We start from the raw sequence: 27603 nt of genomic DNA, 5'->3' as shown, positions 1-27603 counted from the left end.
CCCGGCTGATTCTTTAAATAATATTTGATTCCCTTATACAGTTTTTATACTTGGAATACAAACAGCTTTACAGGCAGCCAGACACTTTCAGTGAAGTTTCAAGTTCTTCTAGCATTAAAATTAGCTTTAGTTTAGTTTAGTTTAAAGGTGCAGTGTGACATTTCTGGTGTCTTAAAATACTTTCTTCTATCCCAGTTTGATGTGCAAAGGCAGCTATAAGTAATTTGTTGGTTGATTCCCTCTAAAAGTGTAAAAACTGTTTGTTTGAGCAGTTTGGGGAATACCTGTTTGTCCAGACAATACACTCTTAAAGTTTTTTAATTGGCAATAATGATTCCATGAATCAGTGGTTCGGAGCGTGAAAGTCATGTGATTTCAATAAACAAGGTTTCGTTACATCATAAGTGTTTCGAAATTTAAATAGTTGACGTGATTTTGGCAGTTTGATACACACTCCAAACCACTGATTTGAAACAAAAGATTTGTAAAGCTCCATGAAGCAGTGTTTTGAAATCGCCCTTCACTAGATATTGTTGAATAAAGTCGTTTTGGTTTTTTTGCCGCACAAAAAGTATTCTTGTCGCTTCATAACATTAAGGTTGAACCACTGTAGTCACATGAGCTGTTTTAAATATGTCTTTAGTAGCTTTCTGGGCACTGAAAGTGTTAATTATCTTGCTGGCAATGCAGGCCTCACTGAGCCATTGGATTTTATCAAAAATATCTTAATTTGTGTTCCGAAGATGAATGAAGGTCTTACAGGTGTGGAACAACATGAGAGTGAGTAATTAATCCCAAAATTGTAATTTTTGGGTGAACTAACCCTTTAACACCCATGGAACCTTTCCATTCCACAAAAGGTTCTTTATAGTGGAAAAGGGTTTTTCTATGCAATCACAGCACAAAAAAAAAAAAAAAAAAAACTTTTGGGACCTATTTTAAGAGTGTGGCTGGCGGGGCGGTATAGGAGACTTTGGGGAAACCAAGTGCCGTTCTTAGCACATAAATCACACATATACCTTTAAATATTTTGTTTTCCGATAATATATTTCCTTTGCTTTTTTAAAGACTTCATTATTAAATGATCTATTTTAGGTTGTTTCATTTTGGTAACCTCCCCAAACTGACTGAATTAAAGCAGAATTGAAGTTGCTGAAGTATGCCTCCTCTTTCTTTTCTTTCTTTCTTTAGACAACTGGTATTCAAATTGTTCTTAACGCTCATTGTATTCACTGTAGGAACACTGTGTCTTCATTCTGCTGAGGGCCTGTGGATATTCTAACAGTGATTTCATCACAAAAAATTGTCTATCTTCAAAATGTGTCTGAAATGTTAAAGTCAAATGACTTTGTTTGACAGCCCGAATATTAACATAAGGTGATGGAATCTAAATGAGAATGAAGGGTGCGTGAACGAACAGGAGCTGCTTCTCATGCCAAATTCAGGGTGCTCCTAATATTGCATTCAGTTCAGATATTCAGTCTGAAGTTTGTTCTGTATGTTAGCTGACACACACCCATCTGTCAGACAGGTTGTAGCTGTCACTGTTGAGTAATGGATCCCGACTCTGTCAGGTGCCTATCAGAACAGATGCCATCACAGCATATAGACACTCAATTGGTGATGGGAGTTCAGGCAGAAAATACCATGTGATCAGACTGCAGCACAGTGAGTTTGACCACTTGTTATTACATACAGTGGCTTCAGGTAAGCAATAAGTTATGAGAGGCTGTGCTGTATCGTGAATAAGTCATGGCTGAAGGGCGTTGTTAGGCATGACGCGAAGCAGAATTACCACACAATTACAAATATTAAAGCCAAAAATATGTATCAATGCAACTTTCATGAAGTAAACTTTCACTAAAAGCCTTTCTTCCACCAGAAAAAATTGTCCCTGACCGAGAACAGCAACAGAAGTTACATTATTACGCCATTAGATGGCGGCAAAGACTGTCTTTATGACTGTGTCAGTCAGTAGCGACAAAGTCCCTTTAAGACAAGTCTCCCATCTTTGAAACGCCTCTCGGGCATCCAAGTGCAGCTCCTATCTCTTTGAATGGGGAAACATCAAATTCTCCAAAACTGTTCGACAATCTTACGAATAAATGTCATATCTGAAATCACCAATGAAATCTGACAACAACTGTCTCATACTTTTTGTTACTAAATGCTCGATTCACGACAAAAAACTGTATTTTCCAGGCTGAATCAAGCTAATGCGCATGCGCAGTCCTAAATGCGCATCTCTTGTGTCTCATTTGGGAGGCGTGCGTCTGATTGTTTCTATAGGAACTGGAGCTTCTAATGGCCGCTGCAGTGACGCGATGACTTTACCAATCGGCGATTGGCTCTTATTTAGAAGGCGGGACTTATTCCGCCATATTGCCCGTTGCACTTTCTCCCATTCATAATAATACGAGTGACGCGTCTTGTGTTATTCTATAGTCTTTGGTAGCGATGACTTTTACATTGAAAAGACTGAATTGTTGTAAACACGGAACAAGATGCAACTGACAAATGCTTTGACTAGTGCTGTCAGTCACGGGAAAGAGTTGCTAAGGGTGTTGTGTAGTAATACACAGAACCGTTGGGTGAAGCGGTCATAGCCGTGTTTTATTGTGAATAAAACATAGCTATTGACCAATTAGAATCAAGGATAGGAACTAACCGTTTTATAAAAATTATTCGGACACTTAAGCCATAATGAAAAAAAATTTATAATTTAATATAATATAATATAATATAATTTATGCAACAGTTCTTTCTGGTTCTCAAATCTGATTGGCTGAGAGCTGTGCGATATTCTAGTGATAACAGCACTCTTTTCTACCGTTTGTATCCAATACTAAGCGACTGTCATGGCGGCCGAGCAAATCCACTGTAATTTTTGCGAACACTACACTTGTTGTACTACAAACTGTAGTTTTACGAGTTTTTTAGGCAAGAATGTCTTTGTTTAGACCTGAAATATGTGACTCATATTTAATCAAAGAGCCTATTTTACAATTTGTTTCGACGTTTTTCGGAGATGCAAGCTCCAGGCCATCAGCGGCCATTCAGTGCTCGTGTACCCGCCAAAAACAGCTTCATCTCAGCCAGTGCTTCGGGGATTTGCCGCTGTGTTTTATAGTGGTTAAACAGGAGATATAATTCATTTTGGGTACATAAAACGGGTAATCTTTGGTCTTATTAATCTATTATTTGTTCCAGAGCAAATTGAATTGTGCTGTTAAATTTAATCATTTAATAGGAAGATATTTGGAAGAATGTTTGTAACTAAGCAGATCTCGCCCCCCATTGACTACCATAGTTTTTTTTTTCCTACTATGGTAAACAATGGGGGGCAAGATCTGCTTGGTTGCAAACATTCTTCCAAATATCTTCTTTTGTGTACAGCAGAACAAAGAAATTTATACAGGTTTGGAACAACTTGAGGGTGAGTAAATGATGACAGAATTTTCATTTTTGGGTGAACTATCCCTTTAAGAGTACAACAAAATGTAATAATAATAGAATTAAAATCATTTGTAAGAAGCCACTTGGTTTGAAATTTTAAAAATGTATGTAACTTTTTTAAAGTGTGGCTTAAGTGTCTTTTTGGGGCTGCTGTGGGAGCTTGGTTATCTAAAGATTTGCATAAGCTCTATCCTAATTAGACAGGAAGAAGAAGTTTCCACTGACTGCAAGTAACTAGGGTCATACTTGTAAATTATTAATCCAGGCCAAGCATGTTGCTGTGTGTGTTGTCAAGCATGCAGTTTTGTTGTGCTGAGTTGCACCTTCAACCAAAGAACCCGGCAGTAAAAATCAGAGTTTAGTTGATTCTGAGAAAGTGTAAGTGATGTGGGATGTGTTTCTGTTTAAGTAAACACGATTGATTTGCTCTTTATGATTCAGTTACTTAGAAGGCACATACTGCTGGAGAGAGATGTGAAAAGATTGCGTGGTTAAAAATGTATAGCTGCATATTTTTTACAACAGACATTCCTTGAGGCAATCGAAAACAACATAGCAAGATTTCAATGGTATATCTTCACTTGAATTCAAATATTTTCATCAACATGTTTACTATAACTACATTGCATTCTGCTACAAAAGTAAATGATTCCCAAATGTGCCTCTCTAAACATAACTTGAGCTACTGGATATTTGTTTTTATTCTGCCTAATTTTGTTTTAAGGTGTGACCACTAAAAGCCTTGGTTGTCACCATGGAGATGATGACTTGGATAACAGGGAAGGAAAAATGATGGAGGTTCATTCATATTGATAATCAGCTGTCATAAAGGAGGCAGATTGAATCATGGCGGACGCTCTCTCTGCTCAGCTGCATTTGGTTAGTGGCTATATTTATGATAACGTCCTCCTGCATATAGACACACTCGGCATGTCTCTTATTCTGCCCTCATTTTGGAAACCCTTTACTCGGTTAGACAGACAATTTAAGTAAAACGCATAGGCTTGTAGGTTTCCTTTATATTCCACACCACGATAAGTACATCTATACTCTTTATATTCCAAACCACAATATTAATCTCCTATGCCACACACCAACAATAAACAATGGTGTGTTCATAATTAAAGTCACCATGTAATCAAAATGGACAATAAGCCAATTGCTTTTCATAGAATATTGAAGTATTCATTATGAATGATTTATCGGTGCACATCATTAATAATTTTTTATAATTATCAAATAATTTCCCCTCCCTTATGCTACATGAGGGCAGGATGACCTGTCCCTCACATGAAAACACAGCAATAGCAACCATCCAATCAATTTCACTGGACAAAATCAGTTTTTCTCACTCAAGAAGCCATTTCACTCGGATATACTATACGCCACAATATTGGCCACGTACACACTGTAAGTTTCAGGAGTGACAACCGCATTTAAATGCAGGAGTAAATCCTCTAAATTATCGTTACGTGTGTGTACGGAACACAACTCTCTCGAAAATGCGATGATTGACAGCTTGGAAACCATAGCGACGTTCTGGCGTCTTTCGTGTTTGGTATCCGTTATTGTGACCAAAGTAATATTACAGTGACAAAACACTCGTTATTTTCAGCAATTTAATTAAACACACTAACACAGTCGACGGAGGTGACCTGTTTTGTTTTTGCGTGTACAGCCTGTGCCACACAGCGCGCTCTTTGTGTATTGCCATGGTCAAGCGTTTTTGGGCTTGTTGTTTAAGCTCGTCTCATAAAGCGAATGGGTTTATTGAGTTATTAAAGTGAGCAGACATGAATCGCAATATTTTGGTCTTATTTTCAGCATAAGGCATTTGTATTTATTTTGGTTTATTATGGGCTTATTCTTGTTCGCTGAAGGGGTTTGAATACTTTCACAAGGCTGTTTGTCAAAATTCTGAATAAATGATCTGTTGGTGCGACTGTTTCTTTATGACTTTAACAACCCATAGTCACTATGCTCTGTCATTTAATAACAAGAGCTGTGTATAGTGATGCTTCAAAAATATCTATTGTGTTTATCGGACAATTTTCAGCATGCAGGTTATGAACAAAATAAGGTGACTTTTATGAGTGAAATATTCCTTTAAATATATGTAATGCTATTAGACTGTATTTACTGCAACTATTTTAGTTGACAACTACTTGACTAAGTATTGGCACTGATTGCCAACATCAACATGATCCAGAACATCTCTTAAACCCTGCTGTTGGGACATCATACGGTACTTATTTAAGTGACAGAGAAGGTGTGGACACAGTGAAGGTCAATCCTCCTATTTCTCTGATTGAGTACTGAGTTTGGTATTAGAAAGGATGCTCGGAAATGACCTGTCCATTAGACGATGATAGCATTGTGTTATTGCTTGCCCATGAACTCCCTTACATCCATAAAACAGGGACTACTTACAGATTCCAATCATGTAGACACCAATACTGTACATTGTGTTATTGCTTTCCCATGAACACCCTTACATCCATAAAACAGGCGCTACTTACAGATTCCTATCATGTAGACAGCAATACTGTATATAGACACATACTTAACCCAAACATGTGGGAAAGTGACAGTAACTGGGACAATCCTCTTACACATCTGCACTTGGGTGCTTAGTTTGCTTTCGTGGTGCATTAACACTTCATGTCAGTTTGATCTCAAGTAATTCCAGGACTGGGAGTATGCTGTATGGGTCAAAAAGCAACACACACACTCAACTCAATCATGCAGTCCTTGACCCTGCAGCAGCGAGAGGATGCATCTCCCGGATCAGCACAGCGGCCCAGCAGATAAGAAATGATGAATGCAGATTGTTCTGTGGCTGACACTATCATCAGTCTATGGTGACTTAGTAGCAGCAGGAGTCTACACCCCGGGCACCAAGCGTCCGTGAGTGATGACCACTCCCACTGCATCCTCGGCTACATACCAGTGGCTGCCGTGTATGAAAACCAAATACCAATCCTCTATCAAACTCCTCCGGAATTGCTTCTTTATCTCTGTCTGCAACTGTATGACAAAGGGAGCCATCAGCTTGCTGCTTTTAATCTATTGGTATTCTTCAGGGAAAAAAAAAAAAACACTTTTATTTATTTTATTATTTTTTTGTTGTTGTGAACCTGTTGTGAATGCCTTTACAGCACTGTATGACTTATGTAAAGATTTAAAAGTGTTTGTTTAAATGTTCTTTACTGTTGCCTTGCCAGTGCTCATGATTTGCTTTGCGTTGGAGATCAAATCAACAACATTCCACTTACAAGCCCAAAGACTGAAAAGATCATACAAAATCTAGAGATTTAAAGCCTCAAAAAGAACAAAAAAGGGTTATAAAAAGAATCATAAGTGATCCAAAGAAGGGAGGAAAGGCAGGACTTTTCTTGACATACACAGAGAATAGAAGCTTGGGTAGTGGCTCAGGGAGTAGTACCACTATACAGTCTCTATGAGTCTTTTGGTTGAGCCCTGTATGATTTGGATCAGTCTCTTTTGGATGAGCCCTCTATGATTGACGCTCTGACTCCGGCTAAGTCCGTAGAGTCAAATTATGTTTGTGCATAGGCACAGCTAATGAGGTAGGCATTACCTCAGCATGGCATAGTGTGTATTTGCTCCCCATAGCTTCAATTCAAGACACAGTGTTGAGTTTCACTTTGAAAGGCAACGTCTCAGTTTACAACTATAACCATGGTTCCCTGAGAAGGGGAACAAGACACTGCATCTCATTGCCATGCCTCTGCAGAGATGTCAAAAGTACACACATTCTTCACTCAATTAGAAGTACAGATACTTATGTTAAAAAAGACTCTGGTAAAAGTTGTACGGACTACACTTTTGTACTCAAGTTAAAGTGCCCCTATTATGCCTTTTTTAAGGTTCCTAATATTGTTTTGGGAGTCTCCTACAACAGGTTTACATGCATGCAAGGTCAAAAAACATTTTTGTTTTCTCATAATATACATTTAATTTCACCTCAGTTCACCAAAGATTGGTAAGCAGTTCAATGAATCAGTCTTTCTAAACCCCTCACATCATAATACATTAATACAAAACAACTTCCATTTCAAAATTTTGTTAGCTAATGAATGTATCCAGGCTGAACAACTACCACATAGAACAGGGCTGGACTGGGACAAGATATCCCATACACCCACAACAAATTCTGAAACCACAGACAACCTTTTTTTTTTATGGACATCACATAAAAAAGATTTATATCCTTAGGCTGGGGCTGTGCAAAATAATTAAATGTCCTCTCTTGAATTGCACCTTCACTTCCATTTTCCTTTTCAGTCTCTTCATTTTCTCTGATATCTCTCAGTCTCTCACTTGTGTGTGTTTGTTTACTTTTTTCACTAATTTTCTTGTACCTGTCACTTTTTCATAAGCACGTCTACTGTTGTGAACAGAACAGTGTCCACCTTGTTGTGACCACCTCATTGTAATTTGTTGGCACATAATATAAATTTTAGTTCAATTTAAACTATTACATTATGACCACGTTATTGTTTTATCTTAAAAAGACTTTAGACTATAGATTTAACAAAACTATATTTTATAAATTGCCTAAATGTCAAAATTAGTACAATGACTACATCATGACAATATCTCTATAGAAAAATCCTAATACTGAACATGTTATTGCATTATCATGAGTCATGTTTTTCCCTTTACGAAAATTAACCATGGTTTTATTATAGTAAAAGTATAGTAACCATGTTTTTGGCGGATTGATTACCATTTGTATAACCATAGTTTTACTACAAATTCCATGGTTAGTGTAGCAAAACCATGGTTAATTTGTGGTTACCATGGTTTAACTATAGTAACCATGGATTTTGGTTTTATTTGTAGTAAAACCATCGGTAATTTTCATAAAGCTGCCCTCCCCTGACAGCAACATAGTGTCGGCCCAGATCCAGCCCACATCTGGTCCGCGTGTAATCCACATGTACCAGATGTGCGCCAGATCTGAGCCACACTGTGTTGCTGTCTGGGGCTCCCTCTAAATCTATTATTAAACGATGTAAATATTTGTATGCAATAGATAATAATGATGTCCTTTAGCATACAGTATTTTGAGTGATGATAGTAGCAACTGCTAACAGTTGCTAGCAGTTTAATGCTTGGCGAACCACCAAATACAGATTAAAACGAAAGTAACGAGCCTGGTTTGAAAATGTAAGAAGTAGAAAGAACATATATTTGTGTAAAAATGTAAGGAGTGAAAGCATAGTGAGGTAAAGTACTGATACCAGAAAAATACTTAAGTACAGTAACGAAGTATTTGCCATAACAAAGTTACTTCCCATCTCTGTGCCTTGAGCCTGCCTGCGTGTCTCCTTCAGTACATTGCAGATGCCCTCTTATACTCACAGGCGCTCCAGTAGTGACGTCATGGACTGTCGACAGTCAATGAAATTGTCATGTTCTCACACATGCTTTAGACACCAGTCACGCTGATGGCGTTCCTATATCTTCAATCTAAGACGCAGTGTCTTGTTCCCCTTCTCAGGGAACCGTGGTTACAGTCGTAACCTGAGATGTTTTCACACTGTACATTTGTAAACCCTGGGATTATGTTCTTATTTGCATATTTATGAGATCATTGACACTGATTGGATGATTACAAATCGTCACATGTACTCATCATATTTGAATAACTCAATGTGGGAAAATATTGCCACGTAAAGTCAGCTCTTAACCCTCCTGAAATGTACATCAGTAAATAACAAATAACTTTGTTACCCAGGTTAACACATTTGCCGCCGCAGTTTTTTTTTCAGCTGTCTTTTAGAACTTAAATGCTAAAACACAGCATGTAAAGTTTCTGTGACTGTACAAAGTGCATGAATTTTTAACGCAGTAAGCACTGCTTAGTTAATGATTGGTTGTCTGCTTCATGCACTGCATCGTTCCATGCTGTTCAGTTTTGACAATACAGTTTAGAGCACAACAGGGTTTCATAACCTGGGGTTTAAAGAGAGCATAACCCACGGGTATGATTAGTTAAACTAATTGTGAGAAATGATCACATCCAGCACCTTAGCAGGTGGTTATTTTTTCTATTACATGTTGGTTTGTGTTATTTTACTCATTGTCTGTGAATGTGAGTGTCTCTCCGGTCCAGCTGCTCTAGCACAAACAGATAAAAAAGATTTTATGTCTGCCAGCTTTTGATTTATTAATGCTACATTGCCTTTATCTTCTAAATTTAAATAACAATGTAATCGACTCCCCATACAAACCCACCTATTGATCATTTTTCAGATTATGTATCAATAATTAATGTTTTCATGCACTACCAAATATCATTTAAATTACTTGAAGAAAAGTATTTTATTATGAAAAAATCATCATTAGGTCTAACTCCCTATGGAGCACCTTGTTCATACTCTAGTTCAAAGAATGTAATTATTTATTCATTGTTTGTACATCAGCACTTTGAGCAACTTGAAATAGAAAATTAGAAATTTTCTTTGAAATAGAAATGTTCTTATGCCGCTCGTCCACATGTTTGACCATCTCTCTCTTTCATTATTTTACTCAGCCGCTTCATCATTCTCTTTCGTTCTCTGGCTATATCGAATGAGGTATGAACACATTAGAAATTGACTCAAACAAAATATAATGTCTGAAATCTAATATTAAGTTGTGGGTATTCTTCTAAGTCTTACATTTATCTGTTTTACTTTGTTGGTTAATTGAAAAATACTCATTTTTTCAACAGGACATATAGGACATGTCCTTTCCTTGAAGGGCCAAAGGATTGGCTGGGGTTTTAAACAAACCCAAAATATCTGACCATCACCTTAAAGTCGGCATGAAATGGAAGTTGTGATACTTGATTTTGTCCACTCGGAATTGATTGGATCGTTGGTTGTTGTGGTTTACTATTGCTGTGATCTCATGTGAGTGACAGTTTGTTCCGCCCTCGTGTCAGTATACACACCATCTGAGAAAAGAAGACATGCCGTTGCAAAAGGGAAGGCAAGTTAAGATTAGGAGGGCACATGAATTTTAAAAAATAATGATGTGCACATAAATAATTCATAATAGACACTGCAATATTCCATTAAAAAATAAGTATTGTCCATTTTGATTAATGGTGCATTAAAGTAAATTTAAAAGATTTAGATTATGAGATAGATCTCAAGAGATAGAAAGACACAAGACTGTCATTGGGAAGGAAAAACATCTCTTGTATTTATTTTGACTCTCTTAGAAACCCTGAGCTTTTAGAGTACCTTTTGAATTTTAAAATCTGTGAGATATACAGTTCGCAGGATTAGAGTTAGGGTTTTGATTAGATATGATGTGTGTTCCATTCAGAGATTTTACTGTTTAATGGGAATAACAGCCTCACACACATATTCCCTTCAGAACTCATCCAGCATTCTCTCAGGTTCTTAACTATGCCATTTACAACTCCTGTAGTGTCCTCAAAACATCTGAACCATAGAGAAAAGGATAGAAATCATGTGCAAAGAAAACATTTGCTAGAGTAGTTTGTGTTGTTTCCTAAAGACCTCTCTTTATATTTGGGGAAAGCTTTTTTTTTTTACTTCAGCTGATATTTCTCAAAGTGGGTTTCTTTTTTAAAGTCAATTTTTTTATAGTCTTACATAAAAAATAAAAAATAAAACATTTCCACATGTATTGCCCAGAATACAACACACATGAATAAAGTTCAAACATAATTGAACACATTAGGATAAGTTGTCACAGTAGATATGTTATCCTAGGATTTTTGGCAAAATGTAAATTATAAAACAAATATATACATATATATAATTTCATAGAACAACATCCTCCAGCGCAAACGTTATTTTCACCAGTTTCCTGTATAGCTCCCTTTAGTTGCGACACAGGTTTCATTGTCCCAGCATGATACAGCGTTTGCATCCGGATGAGCTGGCAAGCTATCTCCCAGATAGTCTGTCTGTTCATACGGCATCTCCTTTCTCGTAGATGAGACGGCATGGACAGCCATTTCATATAATGATGGAGAGCTTGGACTTTACTGTCTCACACGAGCAAATTGCTTTCTGATAAGAATGGAGAAGTCGTTTACTCACAGTAGAGTGGGGGCTTCGCCATTCACGTATACTCGAAATGAGAAATGATTGTGTGTGGAGGAGAATGCAAAATCCCTCCATAGACTGTAATGGAAGAAACTAACAAGATGATACCATCCACTAAATGGCATTGATTATGTGTGATCATGTGGGGAGGTGCATAACGTCCTCCGTTGCTATTATTGAATAATTTCTCCATTGCCGTTTTCATCTCAATCAAAACTAATAGGGCTGGTATTTTATTGCTTCATACGAGCTACCTTGAATTCAGCTCTAGCTGGCCTGCCATTCAGATAATTTAGGGTCAGATCAATGAATTTAAAAGAAATCCGAAATTCCCATCCAGAGCCCAATAGCCATCAAAAGCTGCAAAGTGTTCCATGCTCAAATTATGGCTAAAAAACACTTTCAATGAGAATTCAAAAGATGCAAGACATTTTGCCCCATTTTCTAATCAAATGCTATATGAATGAACCGAGTGAAATTCTGTCACGATGTAATTCTATAATGATTGAGTGAACTCCTTGGAAAAGAAATAAAACACAAGGGGATTTTGTAAATTTAGAGGCAAAACAATGTTCAGAGAAAACCATGCAACACTAATTCAATAGCAGACTCTTCAGGGTAAAACTGTAGTTATTTTTGGTCTTGGCTTTTGAAAGCATTTTTTCCCAAGAAATCCTGTAGAACACTTAGAATTCTAAAAGATGGAATGTCTGGAATGTCTGTATCAGAATGAAAATTCAAAGAGAATACACCAATCTCCTTCCATGTTCTCCAGACTGCCATTTTCTCCTTTGCTGTACTCATCTCAGAGCGTAAGATTGAAGCATTCGAACATAGAATTCTCTTGCTGAGGTGAAACATTGAAATTTCTGGGACATGCCTGAGATGAAACATATGTCCAAAAAAAAATAAATGTATGTAAAACATTTTAAGGATATTGAATCGCAACTTTCACATCAAACGCATGCTAAGCTATAACACTTTTCAAATTTGCAGATAGAACCGGATGTTGAAGCATTGCAGGTTTCTTCATGGACACTGTTTAAGTCAGGCAGCATCGCATGCTACTCCAAAAGTGTTTTCACTCAGTCTCCTCTGTTACTTATGACCACATTATTTTTCCCTCAGTGGGATATAATGTGGAGTGATATGTTGTCCTTGTCGTCTCTCATTTGATGAATGCTCCATCCTCGACTAATGGAAGATTTCTCACAGCTTCAATACACCATAAAACTTCTGGGAAGCTCTTACAACTGTATAACCTTGAGTGGGATTAAAACATCTAAACATTCACCCTTCATTATTATATATGCAATGATGGATCAGCTTTACTGGAGCTAATTGCTAGCACAATTGCTTCTAATTATATTAATGCCTCATCAGTTTGACTGGGCCTTGATTAGTAAAACCTGATGGAAAGCCTTTAAAATTCATTTTCATATCATAAATCCTTAAATGTCTAAATTGGAAAATGAAGTGTAGTAAAAAAAAAAATGTCACATAACTGTTAATTATAAAACTAAATATGATAATCCTGTTGTGAGAGCGCTTATGGTAAACATTTCACCCAGTCTTTTCACTTTAATGTCATATTTGTCTTTCATACAAGTTTTTTCACATATTTATGTGGATTTATACTACATAATCGTTTCTAAACATATTTTGTGTATTAACTGAAAGGATCCATGAAGAGTGGAAAAGGTTGTTTTTTTTATAACCAAGTGTGAATAGATTGCCACCTAGTGGAGAGGTTCGGATGATAAGGATAGAAATGGAGACTTCTTACTGTATTCTTTATTTTCCTTTATTATTTGAGACAATTTACAGAGACCTTGAGTGAATATACAATTTTCTAAATATGTACCACTTTGTAAAGAGTCAAATGAATGCTAATATCATTCACAACGTTTTAAAAGTAAAAGAGAGTGTGCCCACTAATCCACTATTTAAAATGTATTTCCTATTTTAATCTTCAACATACATGTTCCTCTATATTACAAAGACAGCTGTATATAAGGCACGATTATCTGTACATGTTTGAAATCGTAACCAAATGCATCAAATACACAACATACATGTTCCTCTATATTACAAAGACATAAGAAACAATGAAGTGCATCAATTAAAACCACAAAAACAAGCGGTTTGGTCCTTTGAATTGGAATGAAGCACATGGATTCTATTGTTTGTTTGGTCACGAAATTTTTTAGTCAGATCTAGGAAAGTAGGACTGTAGCTCTGGGGTGCATCCAAAATCACTAACTGCTGAAGTTGAGACAGATTCTGAAGCTGAAGGAACACTGATTCTGGAAGATTTTGCTGTCTGAAAGAGAGAAGTTGATTAGAATAAAAAGTTAACCGAGGTCAGATACACACAAAAAGCAGTACAATTACTTATTCTGACATAATATATTTACAATTCATGACAAAAGAACTCTCACCTCACTTTCAGGACCTGCAGCTTTGGGAAAATCTGAGGTATTTCTTTGATTATACCACAGTTGTTGTGACAACTTAAGTCCAAGTGGAGGTGAAGGAGATCTGGCACCTGCTCTGCCATGATCCTGACTGCCTCCAAATCTGCCTTCACTCCCATGAGAGACAAACGCTGCACAGTCCTGGGTATTGATTTAGCATAGACCTGGAGTGGGACTCCTACTAGAAAATACAAAAGAAAGGACAAAACTGTAGAGGGATTTATTGTACAATAAGATCAAGATCAAGTGCTGAATTGTTATGTTCTTATGTTCTTCCCTAACATGCTTGTTTAAAGGGTTAGTTCACCCAAAAATGAAAATTTTGTCATTAATTACTCACCCTCATGTCGTTCCACACCTGTAAGACCTTCGTTCATCTTTGGAACACATATTAAGATATTTTTGATAAAATCCGATGGCTCAGTGAGGCCTCCATTGCCAGCAAGACAATTAACACTTTCAATGCCCAGAAAGTTACTAAAGACGTATTTAAAGCAGCTCATGTGACTACAGTGGTTCAACCCTAATGTTATGAAGCGACGAGAATACTTTTTGTGCACCAAAAAAAATAAATAATGACTTTATTCAACAATATCTAGTGATGGGCGATTTCAAAACACTGCTTCATGAAGCTTCGAAGTTTTACGAATCTTTTGTTTTGAATCAGTAGTTCAGATCAAACTGCCGGAGTCACGTGAACTATTGAAATTACAAAACACTTATGACGTAACGAAGCCTCATTTACTGAAATCACGTGACTTTGGCAGTTTGATACACGCTCTGAACCACTGATTCAAAACAAAAGATTCGTAAAGCTTCATGAAGCAGTGTTTTGAAATCACCCATCATGTTGTATAAAATTGTTACTTTGGTTTTTTTGCTGCACAAAAAGTATTCTCGTCGCTTCATAAGATTAAGGTTAAACCACTGTAGTCACATGAACTGTTTTAAATGCGTCTTTAGTGGCTTTCTGGGCATTGAAAGTGTTAATTGTCTTGCTGGCAATGCAGGCCTCACTGAGCCATTGGATTTTATCAAAAATATCTTAATTTGTGTTTCGAAGATAAACGAACTTACGGGCGTCAACCGACACGAGGGTGAGTAATTAATGACAGAATTATTTCATTTTTGGGTGAACTGAGCATTTAATGATCCAACAGAAACTAGGGCTGACAATAGATTAAAATCAATATAAAATAATAATATAGTATATTAGTAGTAAAATATAACAAATTATGATAAATAACGTATTAAATTAATATGAAAAATGACATTTACTACTACTACAAATACAAACCCGATTCCAAAAAAGTTGGGACACTGTACAAATTGTGAATAAAAAAGGAATGCAATAATTTACAAATCTTTTAAACTTATATTTTATTCACAATAGAATATAGATTACATATCAAATGTTGAAAGTGAGACATTTTGAAATGTCATGCCAAATATTGGCTCATTTTGGATTTCATGAGAGCTACACATTCCAAAAAAGTTGGGACAGGTAGCAACAAGAGGCCGGAAAAGTTAAATGTACATATAAGGAACAGCTGGAGGACCAATTTGCAACTTATTAGGTCAATTGGCAACATGATTGGGTATAAAAAGAGCCTCTCAGAAGTCAAGATGGGCAGAGGATCACCAATTCCCCCAATGCTGCGGCGAAAAATAGTGGAGCAATATCAGAAAGGAGTTTCTCAGAGAAAAACTGCAAAGAGTTTGAAGTTATCATCATCATCTACAGTGCATAATATCATCCAAAGATTCAGAGAATCTGGAACAATCTCTGTGCGTAAGGGTCAAGGCTGGAAAACCATATTGGATGCCCGTGATCTTCGGGCCCTTAGACGGCACTGCATCACATACAGGAATGCTACTGTAATGGGAATCACAACATGGGTCAGGAATACTTCCAGTAAACATTGTCGGTGAACACAATCCACCGTGCCATTCGCCATTGCCGGCTAAAACTATATAGGTCAAAAAAGAAGCCATATCTAAACATGATCCAGAAGCGCAGGCGCCTTCTCTGGGTCAAGGCTCATTTAAAATGGACTGTGGCAAAGTGGAAAACTGTTCTGTGGTCAGACAAATCAAAATTTGAAGTTCTTTTTGGAAAACTGGGACGCCATGTCATCCGGACTAAAGAGGACAAGGACAACCCAAGTTATCAGCGCCCAGTTTTCCAACATGACAATGCCAGACCACATACTGCATCAATTACAACATCATGGCTGCGTAGAAGAAGGATCCGGGTACTGAAATGGCCAGCCTGCAGTCCAGATCTTTCACCCATAGAAAACATTTGGCGCATCATAAGGAGGAAGATGCGACAAAGAAGACCTAAGACAGTTGAGCAACTAGAAGCCTGTATTAGAGAAGAATGGCACAACATTCCTATTCCTAAACTTGAGCAACTTGTCTCCTCAGTCCCCAGACGTTTGCAGACTGTTATAAAAAGAAGAGGGGATGCCACACAGTGGTAAACATGGCCTTGTCCCAACTTTTTTGAGATGTGTTGATGCCATGAAATTTAAAATCAACTTATTTTTCCCTTAAAATGATACATTTTCTCAGATTAAACATTTGATATGTCATCTATGTTGTATTCTGAATAAAATATTGAAATTTGAAACTTCCACATCTTTGCATTCCTTTTTTATTCACAATTTGTACAGTGTCCCAACTTTTTTGGAATCGGGTTTGTAATAATAATAGCAATAATTATTATTATTAATATTGTTATATTATATTCATCCCCGATAGCACACATACATCTTGGAGACATCTATTTGATGTGCGTGTTTACATCTTGAAGGCGTGTTTGCTCATCTGCAATGTGTCTATAGGACGTTTCCTGTCAGATGTCAAATAGACGTTTAGAAGATGTCTTTAAGATGTTTATGATTTAGAATGTTTGTAAAACTGACATCTAAAAGATGTCTATCAGATGTTTGTACACAGCAGATGCTTTCCAGATGAAGTGATCTTTATATGAAGTGTTCTATCTGGGATGATCCTGTGGGTACCCATGAAACTGAAAAACTGAGTTTAACTTGTCTGTGTGAACTTTGTGATTTTCTTTCAGGTAATCAAGTAATGTTTGCATTTTAATAGTTACAATATTTTATTAGTTAATTAGTTATCTTATGGACACCTTAGAAATTTCCGGTTGAAGATCTCTGAGGTAAAAAGGAAGCCCGTGTTTATGCATTATTTCATACTTACATGAAATGTTGAGTTCTGAGAGAACATGAAGCCCTTGCAACCAATTTGTGATACGGCAGCAGAATTGATTGGCACGCAATTGTTTATTGTGCACCGTTAGTTTTGTCAGGGAGGGCAGAGCGTTAAAGGCAACAGGGGAGAGGCAGGGATCTTCATATTTCAGCAGCTCCAGGCTGCTCAGCCCAAACTCTCCTGTGTGAAAGACAATTGTGAAAATCTTCTCTTGTCTTTACTTGATTTTGTTTTCATACCTGGAAAGCATACATACCCGGACACCCAAAATAATCATCAGGAAGTATCCCATAATTTGGCCCCAATTTCAAGGAAAGGTGTTTTAAGTTGGGCAGACGCCTCAACATGCCATGAAGGGCACGCTTAAGGAGAGGATTTTTATCTTCATGGTAGTGTAGTGAGGTAAGATTGACAAGCTGTGAAGTAGCAGCACTTATCTCCGATACTGAAGCTCTCTGTACCTCACACAAGCAGAGATGAGTCAGTTGTCTCAAAGATAAAAGTGAGCTGGTCAGACTCCGACAGGAACATTGACGGATGACAAGCCTCTCGAGGTGTTTTAAAGCACCCAGTGTCACCAGAGCTGAGCCATCATTGCACTGAACCAGAGTAACGGAACGCATCCACGGCAGCAAAGTCACAATTTGTTCCAATGCTTTTGCATGTGCCTTTTCAACAACAATGGACTTGGTTTTCCTTTGGCGCAGAGTTCTCCAAAAATGTGGTTTGTAGAGTTCGAGCCTTTGGAGGACAACAACACTGTCTTTCCATAAGGTCCAATGGTCGACCAGTCTTTTAAAGCGCGTGCAGCTTAAACGAACACTCAATTTGTCACGAAGAGGGAGAAATCCAAACACGTGGATCCATATCTCCTCCGGTAGTTTATTCTCGGACATCATCTCCATTACTAAACGTTATCCTCACATGTATTTCTTCTTCTTCTTCTTCTTCTTCTTCTTCTCGTTTATCGGCGGATTGCATACAACTCTCACGCTTATTTCCTAACATTTCATTCTTTTATACTACTCGTTTTATCTTCTTTCCGACTGCATATTTCTGACTCACATGCTAATGAGAACTTTTGAGACGAATCTTTTCAGTTAATCAATTGAACCGGTTCACAAAACCGGTCTGAACGATTCGTTCACACTGAAAAGATACTATCCACCCCAACCGCCCTAAATAATATTGAATATTACAAATGTCACATACTATTTAGGATGGATAGTATGCACATTGAGACGCAGCCATAGTCCCCCGATTTCACAGACAATGCTTAAGTCTAGTCCTAGACTAAAATGCATGTTTGTCATGAAGCTGTTTTTACTGAAAGCAACTTGCACTGACATATCTTAAAATATGTCAGTACCATTGTTTTGTGTAAAGATGCACTCATGTTTTTTCTAAGGAACGTTTATAAAAGCTACAAATGTCCTATTTATGTTCTTTATTTTATTTTTTATAGAGTTGAATTTAATAAATAGCCTTTTTATATACAAATATCTTTTAGTCAAGAGATGTGAATTAGTTTTAATACTGTTTAATGCAAAATTATTTAGGCTGAAAATGGCTTTGTTTTGTAAGCCGAATCATGGCTGATGGCTCAACAAACTGAAATGGGAAACATGGAATTACAATAAACGCTATAATTAGCCTAATAAATCCTAATGGGAAAACGTAATGGACATCAAAATGTAATGTGATGTGTTTTTGAGGTAAAAGAATCGCAGAACTGTTTTAACCAATTCTTTGAAACTAACTCTTCGAAAGAACCGATTCGCTGAAATGAATCACTTACTTCCTAGCACCGTTGACGGAAGTGACGCAGTCCTTGCGCGACGTGAGACGTTAGCCGCGCTTTATCCGGGAAAATTCAAACGAATATTTATGGTGAACGAGTCGGGGGTTTTTTTTCAGTAAAGGTAGGCCATAATGTTATTCACTCAACTATATATTATGTTAGATCTTTAATGCCCGGTTTCACAGACAAGGCTGAAGCCTAATCCCAGACTAAAATGCATGTTTGAGCTCTCTTAACTGAAAGCAACTTGTATTGACAAAATATGTCACTGCCATTGTTTTGTCTCAAAATGCACAACAGTAATGTTTTTTTTTTTTCTAAGGCAATTTTATAAAAGCTACTGAAATGTCCTAATTTAATAAACTCTGACACAAGAACTGGTATGACCAACTAGCAGTTAGTTTAGTCTTACTTTTCGGTCTTACTTTAGGTAATCAGGCTTACTTTTCAGTATTAAATTATGCCAATGTGCGTTTTTATGCAACTGACTTTAAAAAGTTATGAACAGTCTTAGAGAGAAACAAAGATGATTAACTTGTAAAACTAGTCATCATAGATCTCAAGACACAGTCTTAACATAAATGGCTATGTTTATGAAATTCACGGATATGTAATCGATCGTTTTACATGGGGTTTATCGACGGATAAGTGTACACGGGGTTATTTTCGTTTTGTCTTTAGTATTTTACAGCCAGAAGTTTTGAAATATTTGGATTTAAAGATTTGTTTGTTATAATTTCATTAAGATATGTATTAATTTTTAAAGTTAGAACTGATGTTGTGTGTCATATTACAAATCATGTGACTGATTATTAGTGGAAACGTCAAATTTTATAGACAATCTTCACTTTTTCCACTTCTTTTGCTCATTAGTTTTGTTTTCTTTACATTTTATAGGATTTTGCTGAGAACATGGATCACAACGGGGTTGTAAACCGTTAGACTGACTTTCCTCCACAATGTATCATCCACTAAAAGACTATTTCATACCACCTGAAGTCCCTAAGGCTGGTGACATGATCACACCAGTCAAAACCATACCTACAACAGCTCACAATTGGGCAGCTGGGTCAGGCAGAAAGATTTCAAACCGAGACATGTTGGTGATGAACTCCACTGCACAGAGTGCTGAAGAAAATAGCCCAAATATCCACTGTGAGCTCAGCAGCATCAATGCCACGGCAGAGGTGACCCCTCAAGACAAAGCTGACCTGATGCTGAAGAGGTGCACTGAGACACCAGCAAAGATCTTTGCGAGAATGAAGGCAAAAGTTCAGAGACAAAATTCTGCAGGGCATGGGGCAGCCTCTGATCATGTAAGAAACCAGGAGATCTGTGGTGGTATCCCCTCGAACCAGTACTCACAAAAGAGTAACGCCAACCAGGAGACATATGTGTTAGCCCTCTCACCTCCAAAGTCACCAAGTGGAGATGCACAGGCTGGTGAAATAGACTTGCCACAAGAAAGTCATTCCATCAATGTTCATAAAGTGCCTGGACGACAAAATGAAACTTTTAATACTGAGTCACAGTCATTTATTGGTCAGTTCTCAATTTTTTTTTTGATGTCATACATATTGCAGTAATTTAATTCTCTTAATTTCACTTTTCTTTTCATTATTTGTGTGTCCAGAGCCATGTGTTTTACTGGAGAAGATGCCTATGGAGATGTTCTCAGAGATGAAAGCAAGGCGAAAGCAAATACCGGAGAATCTTTATAACAGAAACAGACGTATGATTATATATCTTAGCAATTGCTGTTCTCTGAGATTTCAGCGCAGTTGTATTCAGTTGGACTCATTTAATTTATAAAATCTGTTGTATTTTTATTTTCTCAAGAGCCTTGTGTGTTGTTGGGCAAGGTAGTTCCTGATGAGACATTAGCCCAGCTTCAGCAGAAACCCATCAATTATCTAAGTGGAAATAGAGGTATAATGTTTTATTTTATCCTGCATTACTCAAAACTATAGTAGTTTGGAGTGATGTGTGTCTCGATAAGAATCTCCTTTTGTCATAAACATATAATGAAATAAGGCTTTGTTTATGATGACCAGTTGTATGCGTATGTGTGTGTTTATTCATCTTTAAACCTACTTGACAATAGATCTGATTCTAGTTTTTACAGAACCCTGGGCTACAGACATAGACCTACTGTAATCTGAATAATAATGCAAAAGTATCTATCATGTAAAGAGTAATATGACACTGATCATAATTTGTTCTGAAATTTGTTTGCAGGTGGTTGTGTTGTATTTGGTGAGAGGAGCATTTCTGTAGAAAAAGACACTGAGGAAGACCTCCAAAATGACATGTCTAGTAGTCCTGAGTCTGGTCCATTTGGTCAGTCGGAGTGCACAGAAGTGGACCATGGACTTCCTCAGCCCTCTCATAATCTTCTGGAAGATCCTCTCCTGCAGCTTTCTCCCCGCGTCTTGATCCCACGAAAGCAGGTGTCTGTGTTTCAGTCAAAACAACAAGCTAGAAAAGCGGCCATGGTGCTAGATGAAGGAACCAATGTAAGTTAAGGAAATTATCATTGTTTCTTTGTGGTTTTTAAGATCGTTGATAAAATGAAATGCAAAAAAAGTGATTTGATGGTTTTATATTTTGTAATGGTGATCAGTATTTCAGCATTAGTCTTAAATTAGTACATTGTCCTTTTCTTTTAGGTGAGGGGGATTCATTTAAAAGACTGGGTTTTGAAACTGCTCAACAAAGACCTTGTGGTTGATGGTATTCGAATGTAAGATATTTGCTTTTTACTTTGTTTTTTTTTCCCCCTTATTTGTTTTGTTTGACTGTTTTGCTTTTGGTATATTTTGGTATAGACATATTGTCTGTGTTTGCTACATTATAAATTAATGTAAATTTTATTATATTACAGCATTATGCTTTTTGTTAATACAAAATTTACAAACCTATTACAAATATAAGCTGTATAATTTCAGAAATCATGTAGCTTTAATATGGTTTGATACATACAGAGACACTATGATACCGTGGCACAGCAGTTTCATCATTGAAAGAGTCTCGAGTAATGTGCTCAAGACCTCATCTGGTAGAACCTATGTCCTCATTGGGAAAATGGCCAAACATCCCAGTTCATGTAAGAGAAATGCTTTTTAAATAAGGTTTCCTTACTTTTATTGTGTCTACTTTATTTAACTATTTTGTTTTTACCTTTACAGCGTTTCCATCATGGTTTTTGAAGAAGTTTCTGTTTGGGTTTCCAAAAATGTGGAAAGAGTACCTGGATCAGTTTTTGAGTGGTCATATGGGGTATGTTGGCTCAACTGTGTTATGTTATGTATCATCAAATAATAAAAAAAGAAACTATACATTTCAATAAATGGTTTTACCTGTTTTTGATTTAGAACACAGAAAAGTCAGAAGGACAACAGCAGTGTGAAACCTCCCAAAGCAAGAAATCAACAGGCTTCTAAAAACTCAACATCCAAACATCCCAAGATTCAAGGCGTTATAACCTGTGAGTATATCATATGTCATATGAGCAAAGAATGGCCTGTATATAATCATGTCTGATGTGAGTGTGTATTGTTCTTTTGAGTGACTTCTTTTTGAAGAATGAATTAGAATGGGTTCACAAATTAATTGATTCATTTAATGTCTAGCTGCGTTCAGATATTCAGTTTAATCTCTGGTCATCCTCATAGGTTTGAAACGGTCACACATTTTTTTTTGTTGTACAGCTCCCATCACACCTTGTGACAGCAGTCAGCCGGGCAGTGCAAAAGTTTCCCGCAGTGGCAGACTCATCAAACCGCCATTAGAATACTGGAAAGGAGGGAGGATTGTTATGGACTCTGACATGAATGTCACTATCCATGAAGACTACTCTACCTCACTGCTGTCTACGGTGCTCTTCTTATTTTATTCAGCAGTGCAAACAATGTCTTTTGATCTCTAGTGACATTTGCAGGGACTTTATATATTGTTATGGTGCAAGTGGGCCATTTCTTAAGTTTGATGTTATTTTTCTTTTCAGCCAAAGAAGCCAGTAACTCTGGCAACATCACAAATCACAGAGCAACAATCACTCAGGCCTGAAACTCGGGGAAGAGGTATGTATTGATAACATGCCTGTATTTTTAAAGTGGATTTGGTTTTTCATTGCAAATTTTCACTTATATTTGTTTTACAAAAGGGAGGCGTAACACATCTAGCAGTGAAGATGAATTGTCAGTGCCAATGAGGAGGATCAAACAGCATTCCAAACCCCAAAGCGATCAAATAGAGAGCACCACACTGAATAAACCTACAAGAACTCAGAAAGGACCCCCAGTTGTGGCCTCCAGCTCTAATTCGGGTCATGCAGTGAAACAAAAAGCTAGTCAACCTCAAAGAGCCTCTCTGAGAAAACAACAGTTCGGAGGAGAGGATGCCGTTGTGGGTTCTGGGGCAGAAATGCCAAAAGTTGATGCAGTGAATGCTAATTTCTCACTTGGAGATGGAGGAATGTCATATGATGAACAAGAAACTGGCATTGAGAATGATTCAAAGCGCAACAGAAAGACCTCCCAAAAACAAATTCAGGATGAACCGCACTCCATGCCACTCGATAACAGTTCCTTACGCCGAAGCTCTCGCTTAAACTCCAGAGCCCAATATTCTACAGACTCAAACAGCTCATTTGCATCTCCAGACCCTCCAAAAAGGCAAAGAGGAAAAGGGTCCACAGACCATAAACAGCTAACAAAACCTCATAAGATTGAGACCTCTGTGCCGCAAGACTCTACCAGTCATAAGGAACAAAATGAACAAGGTTCACGTAGACCAAAAAAGGTCTTGCAGAGAAATTCAGATGATGTTTTGGCAGGAGATTCTATTGATTTTCCCACAGATGATGATGAATATAAAGAGAGACAACAACACGACAAGAAGGCCACGTTATTGTTGAAGAGGACAAGACAAAGGAAAGGTAGATCTGAACTTAAAATTAATGGACACCTGGTTTCCTCAGAGGACATGCATTCTGAGCACTCAGAGGTTGAGGAAAGTGTTCAACATGCTGCTTCTAATAACAGAAGATCAAAGAAATCTGAAACGGGAAAAGCAAACACTAGAAGCAAAAAGCCACAAACAGAAAACAGCAATACAAATAAACAAGATGAGCTGTTGGATGGAAAATGGACTGAAGAAGAGCTACAAAAACTACACGAGTAAGCTTCTATCTTGAAAGCCAATATTAAAATGTTTTTGTCTGGCCATGACTTTATGAATTCACGTCATTCCATTGGATGGCATTTAGAAATGTAGACAGATCATGATATCACTGTGTATCTCTTTGGACAGGGCAGTCAACTCCTTACCCAAGCACAAGAGCGGTTACTGGGCAAACGTTGCATATGTTGTTGGAACTCGTTCGGCTCAAGAGTGTCAGGAACAGTATAATGCCCATCAGAAGACCAACAAAAGACCCAGAAAAAAAGCATCAAAGAAACCGGCCGCAACTGAGGAGCCAGGTACCTATCTTTTGCTGTATAATTTGATGAGTTATGACAGTTTTTGTGGAAGTTTTTGTTTGCAAATTCATACAATTGAAAATGCATGATCTTACTTTTGCTCACAGGAAAGGAAATAGTTGAAATAACTGCTAAAGCTGGAACTCTTAAAAGGAGACAGCAGATGAGGCATTTCTTGGACCACATGCCTAAAGATGACCATGATGATGTGTTTGCCAGCTCACCAATGCACAATAAGCAAATCAAGGTGCTTTTATATGTTGGTTGATTTAGATCCACTTACACTGAACTAGATTTCATATGAATTGCACACACAGGCCTGGTATAGCCCCCTGTTTGAATCATTTATCTTGTTTATACTATAAAAAATCTAACTTGACCTTTGTCTTCTGTAGTTGCCTGTGTTCGCTGCAAATGGAGAGGATGAGGATTTCAGCCAGCTCCAGAACCCTCAGACGCCGAGTTCTAGCCTCTCTACTTCTGCCAAAACCCCTCAGTGTCTGCACATCAGCCCAGGAATGCTGGGATCCATCAATAAGTAAGTTTTCATCTCGACTGCCAAAGCTTTTCACGCTTTTGGAGTATTTAGTGGGTGGATGCTGAGTGCACTCATCAGGCTTATTGCTTCATTTGAAAATGAAAATATTCAAAATGCAGATGTCTAATTTGCATCTTTGTATAATTCAGTTACATTTTTTTTGTTTATTTTAAGGAATAACATGGACAAGTACATTTTCCATCTTCAGAAGAAACAAAAAGGGCTGAAACGGGGCAAAAAGGCTACACCAGTGGTAACAATTTTCAAATCCCACTTGTCTTTAACCTTGTTCCCATAAGTGATCCAACTGTTTTATTTGTTGATAGGAACATGTTGTTTTTTTCAATCAATATGACGATGATTCATTATTGTTCTTGTGTAGGAGAAGCTTACACCAACTCCAGCAGTCAAGAAGACCCTAAAGAGATGTGTTGGTATGCACATTACATTTTTGGTAATTCTATGGCTATGTTCAGACTGCAAGCAAATCAGATTTTTTTCTCAAATCAGATCTTTTTAGGCAGGCTGTCTGCACTATTAATTACAAGTAATCAAATAAGATTTGTATGTCCAGAGACATAACCAATCTATCTGCAAATTATTATTTTTTGTGACAAGGTATGTGACGAGGCTTTCAAAACAGAAGCAGGAAAATGGAGGTTCTGGAGGTGCACCTCCATTTTTCCTGCTTCCGTTTTGAAAGCCTCTTCACACACGTGGGTATGCCTACGTCGTAGAATGCGTGTGTGTGTGTATATATGTGTGTGTGTGTATATAATATATAAATATATATATATATATATATATATATATATATATATATATATATATATATATATATATATATATAATATTATATTATATTATATTATATTATATATAGTAGTCAACATTTAAAGTGGATCAAAACCTTTCATCAAAGTTGTCCTAAAACCTTCTTAGGACAACTTGGTTCGTAGGACAACTTTGAACTTTTTTGTTCCACTTCAAATGTTGACTACTGTATGTGTGTGTGTGTGTGTGTGTGTATATATATATATATATATATATATATATATATATATATATATATATATATATATATATAATATAATATAATATACACACACCACAACATAGTCACAGGGTTTGACTTCTTCATTGTGTGTCGTGTTGAATGACGTAAAAGACCATTTGAAATCCGATTTGAGCATCCAGACTGAGACCTATCCATAAAAATCTGATTCGAATCGCATTTCAAACCACCTCCAAATCAGATTTTGAATCAGATTTGGAAAAAAACAATTTCATGTTTTTTTTTTTTTTTTTTTTGCTGAGTTTCAAAAACCTATCTGGATTTTTTTTCTGGCAATCTGAACATAGCCTATGATACAGAGCATATGTTTCAATTCAATGCTATGTTGTTTATCCTTTTTTTTTTTTTTTTTTTCTTCATCATCCATGTTTTCAACAGCTGAAGATGATGACTTTGTGGTGTGGAATATGCTGTCAGATAAGGATATCCCATCCAGAGCTGATGACAGCGATGAGGAGGATGATTATTTTATGGAATACTGTTGAGTTTCACTATCAGTGTTTAGCATTTGTAAAAATGATCTTAAATGAGCTAGTTTCAGTGCTGTTAATCACATTATTTTACAATATTTTAGCTTCTACTTGGAAACCGGTTGTTTTTAAGTGCGTTTTGGTTTGTCAGACACCAAGGCTCATGTTTGCTAGCTCTTCATAGCTTATAAAACATGCCTGTGCCTTGTTTTTGGCCAGTTCAGAGCTTATCAATGGATTGTATATTTTTATATTGGAATTCATAATCTGCAGATGTTATACCATCAAACTCTAATGAAAGAAGATAAATATCTCAGTGTAAAGAAGTGCAAAAGAAACAAGTTGTTCGAATTATTCCTCACTGAAAATACAACATTTTAGATTCTTTTATTTGATTGTATTGTATAGTAAATAAATATAAGCAAATACAATGTATGAACAAATAAAATGGTTCAAGTTTAATTTTTGTTCACAAGTTTTACTTTAGCATTCTTTGGGGGGAAATGGCAGAAATGCTGGGCTAGCAGTGAAGTCTCAGCTGTGTGTCTTGTCTTTTCTTTATCATGTTCCTTCCTTTATACATTTTTGTAAAATGTTCCTATTGTTTTTTTGTTGTTTTTAGTTTACTGCTGCTTTAGAAATAAGGATATTAACAATTAACACCTTTTATAGTTTTTTTTCTTTTTCTCCCTGAAGTACACTTATTTCTTGCACCTAAAAGGGTTACATAATGAAGTTTTACATAATCTTGTTCTGCCCTCTCTCTGACCTTTAGAATTAATTTAAAAAAGCTATTTTGCTACTGTACTTTTAAGGTCTCCATGTAAATGACCTCTTGAGATTGACTAATCTTTTTGCATATAAAGCAACAACGCTCAAGGTAATGGTTTGTTTTGGAGTCCTGTATTGCAAGATCCTGTCTATATAGGTAGACCATAAAAGCTGTGTAGGTAGGAGGCTATAT

At 36.9% G+C, this 27603-nt stretch overlaps 2 protein-coding genes across 2 annotated transcripts; one reads left to right on the top strand and one right to left on the bottom strand.

Moving 5' to 3' along the window:
• Nucleotides 1-13331: 13331 nt before the first annotated feature.
• Nucleotides 13332-18381, bottom strand: im:7136021 (uncharacterized). The gene is made up of 4 exons (XM_051868913.1): nucleotides 17529-18381; nucleotides 17261-17452; nucleotides 13997-14213; nucleotides 13332-13878 (listed from the first exon to the last, which is right to left on the bottom strand). Exons 1-4 carry the CDS (start codon nucleotides 18175-18177, stop codon nucleotides 13674-13676), a joined length of 1263 nt encoding a protein of 420 aa, XP_051724873.1. The 5' UTR covers nucleotides 18178-18381; the 3' UTR covers nucleotides 13332-13673.
• Nucleotides 18382-19043: 662 nt separating this feature from the next.
• Nucleotides 19044-27101, top strand: mis18bp1 (MIS18 binding protein 1). Its single transcript, XM_051868619.1, has 18 exons — nucleotides 19044-19194; nucleotides 19971-20615; nucleotides 20707-20805; nucleotides 20913-21002; nucleotides 21312-21589; nucleotides 21743-21816; nucleotides 22058-22179; nucleotides 22262-22352; nucleotides 22448-22560; nucleotides 22784-22950; nucleotides 23080-23155; nucleotides 23239-24253; nucleotides 24387-24556; nucleotides 24664-24803; nucleotides 24952-25094; nucleotides 25269-25347; nucleotides 25477-25528; nucleotides 26548-27101. Exons 2-18 carry the CDS (start codon nucleotides 20033-20035, stop codon nucleotides 26652-26654), a joined length of 3399 nt encoding a protein of 1132 aa, XP_051724579.1. The 5' UTR covers nucleotides 19044-19194; nucleotides 19971-20032; the 3' UTR covers nucleotides 26655-27101.
• The last annotated feature ends 502 nt before the right edge of the window (nucleotides 27102-27603 follow it).

Source organism: Ctenopharyngodon idella, chromosome 17 (assembly GCF_019924925.1).
Source record: "Ctenopharyngodon idella isolate HZGC_01 chromosome 17, HZGC01, whole genome shotgun sequence".
Lineage (NCBI taxonomy): Eukaryota > Metazoa > Chordata > Actinopteri > Cypriniformes > Xenocyprididae > Ctenopharyngodon > Ctenopharyngodon idella.
Note: the sequence above shows the minus strand (reverse complement) of the source record. Positions and strands in the feature narration are given on the sequence as shown.

Coding starts and splice junctions, on each gene's coding strand:
- mis18bp1 (XM_051868619.1), top strand. CDS start 20,033: ATGTATCATCCACTAAAAGACTATTTCATACCACCTGAAGTCCCTAAG. Junction 20,806..20,912: donor TCTTTATAACAGAAACAGAC/GTATGATTATAT, acceptor TATTTTCTCAAG/AGCCTTGTGTGTTGTTGGGC. Junction 25,348..25,476: donor GCAAAAAGGCTACACCAGTG/GTAACAATTTTC, acceptor GTTCTTGTGTAG/GAGAAGCTTACACCAACTCC.
- im:7136021 (XM_051868913.1), bottom strand. CDS start 18,177: ATGGAGATGATGTCCGAGAATAAACTACCGGAGGAGATATGGATCCAC. Junction 14,214..17,260: donor CTCAGAACTCAACATTTCAT/GTAAGTATGAAA, acceptor TGTATTTTCTAG/TAGGAGTCCCACTCCAGGTC. Junction 13,879..13,996: donor CTGCAGGTCCTGAAAGTGAG/GTGAGAGTTCTT, acceptor TCTCTCTTTCAG/ACAGCAAAATCTTCCAGAAT.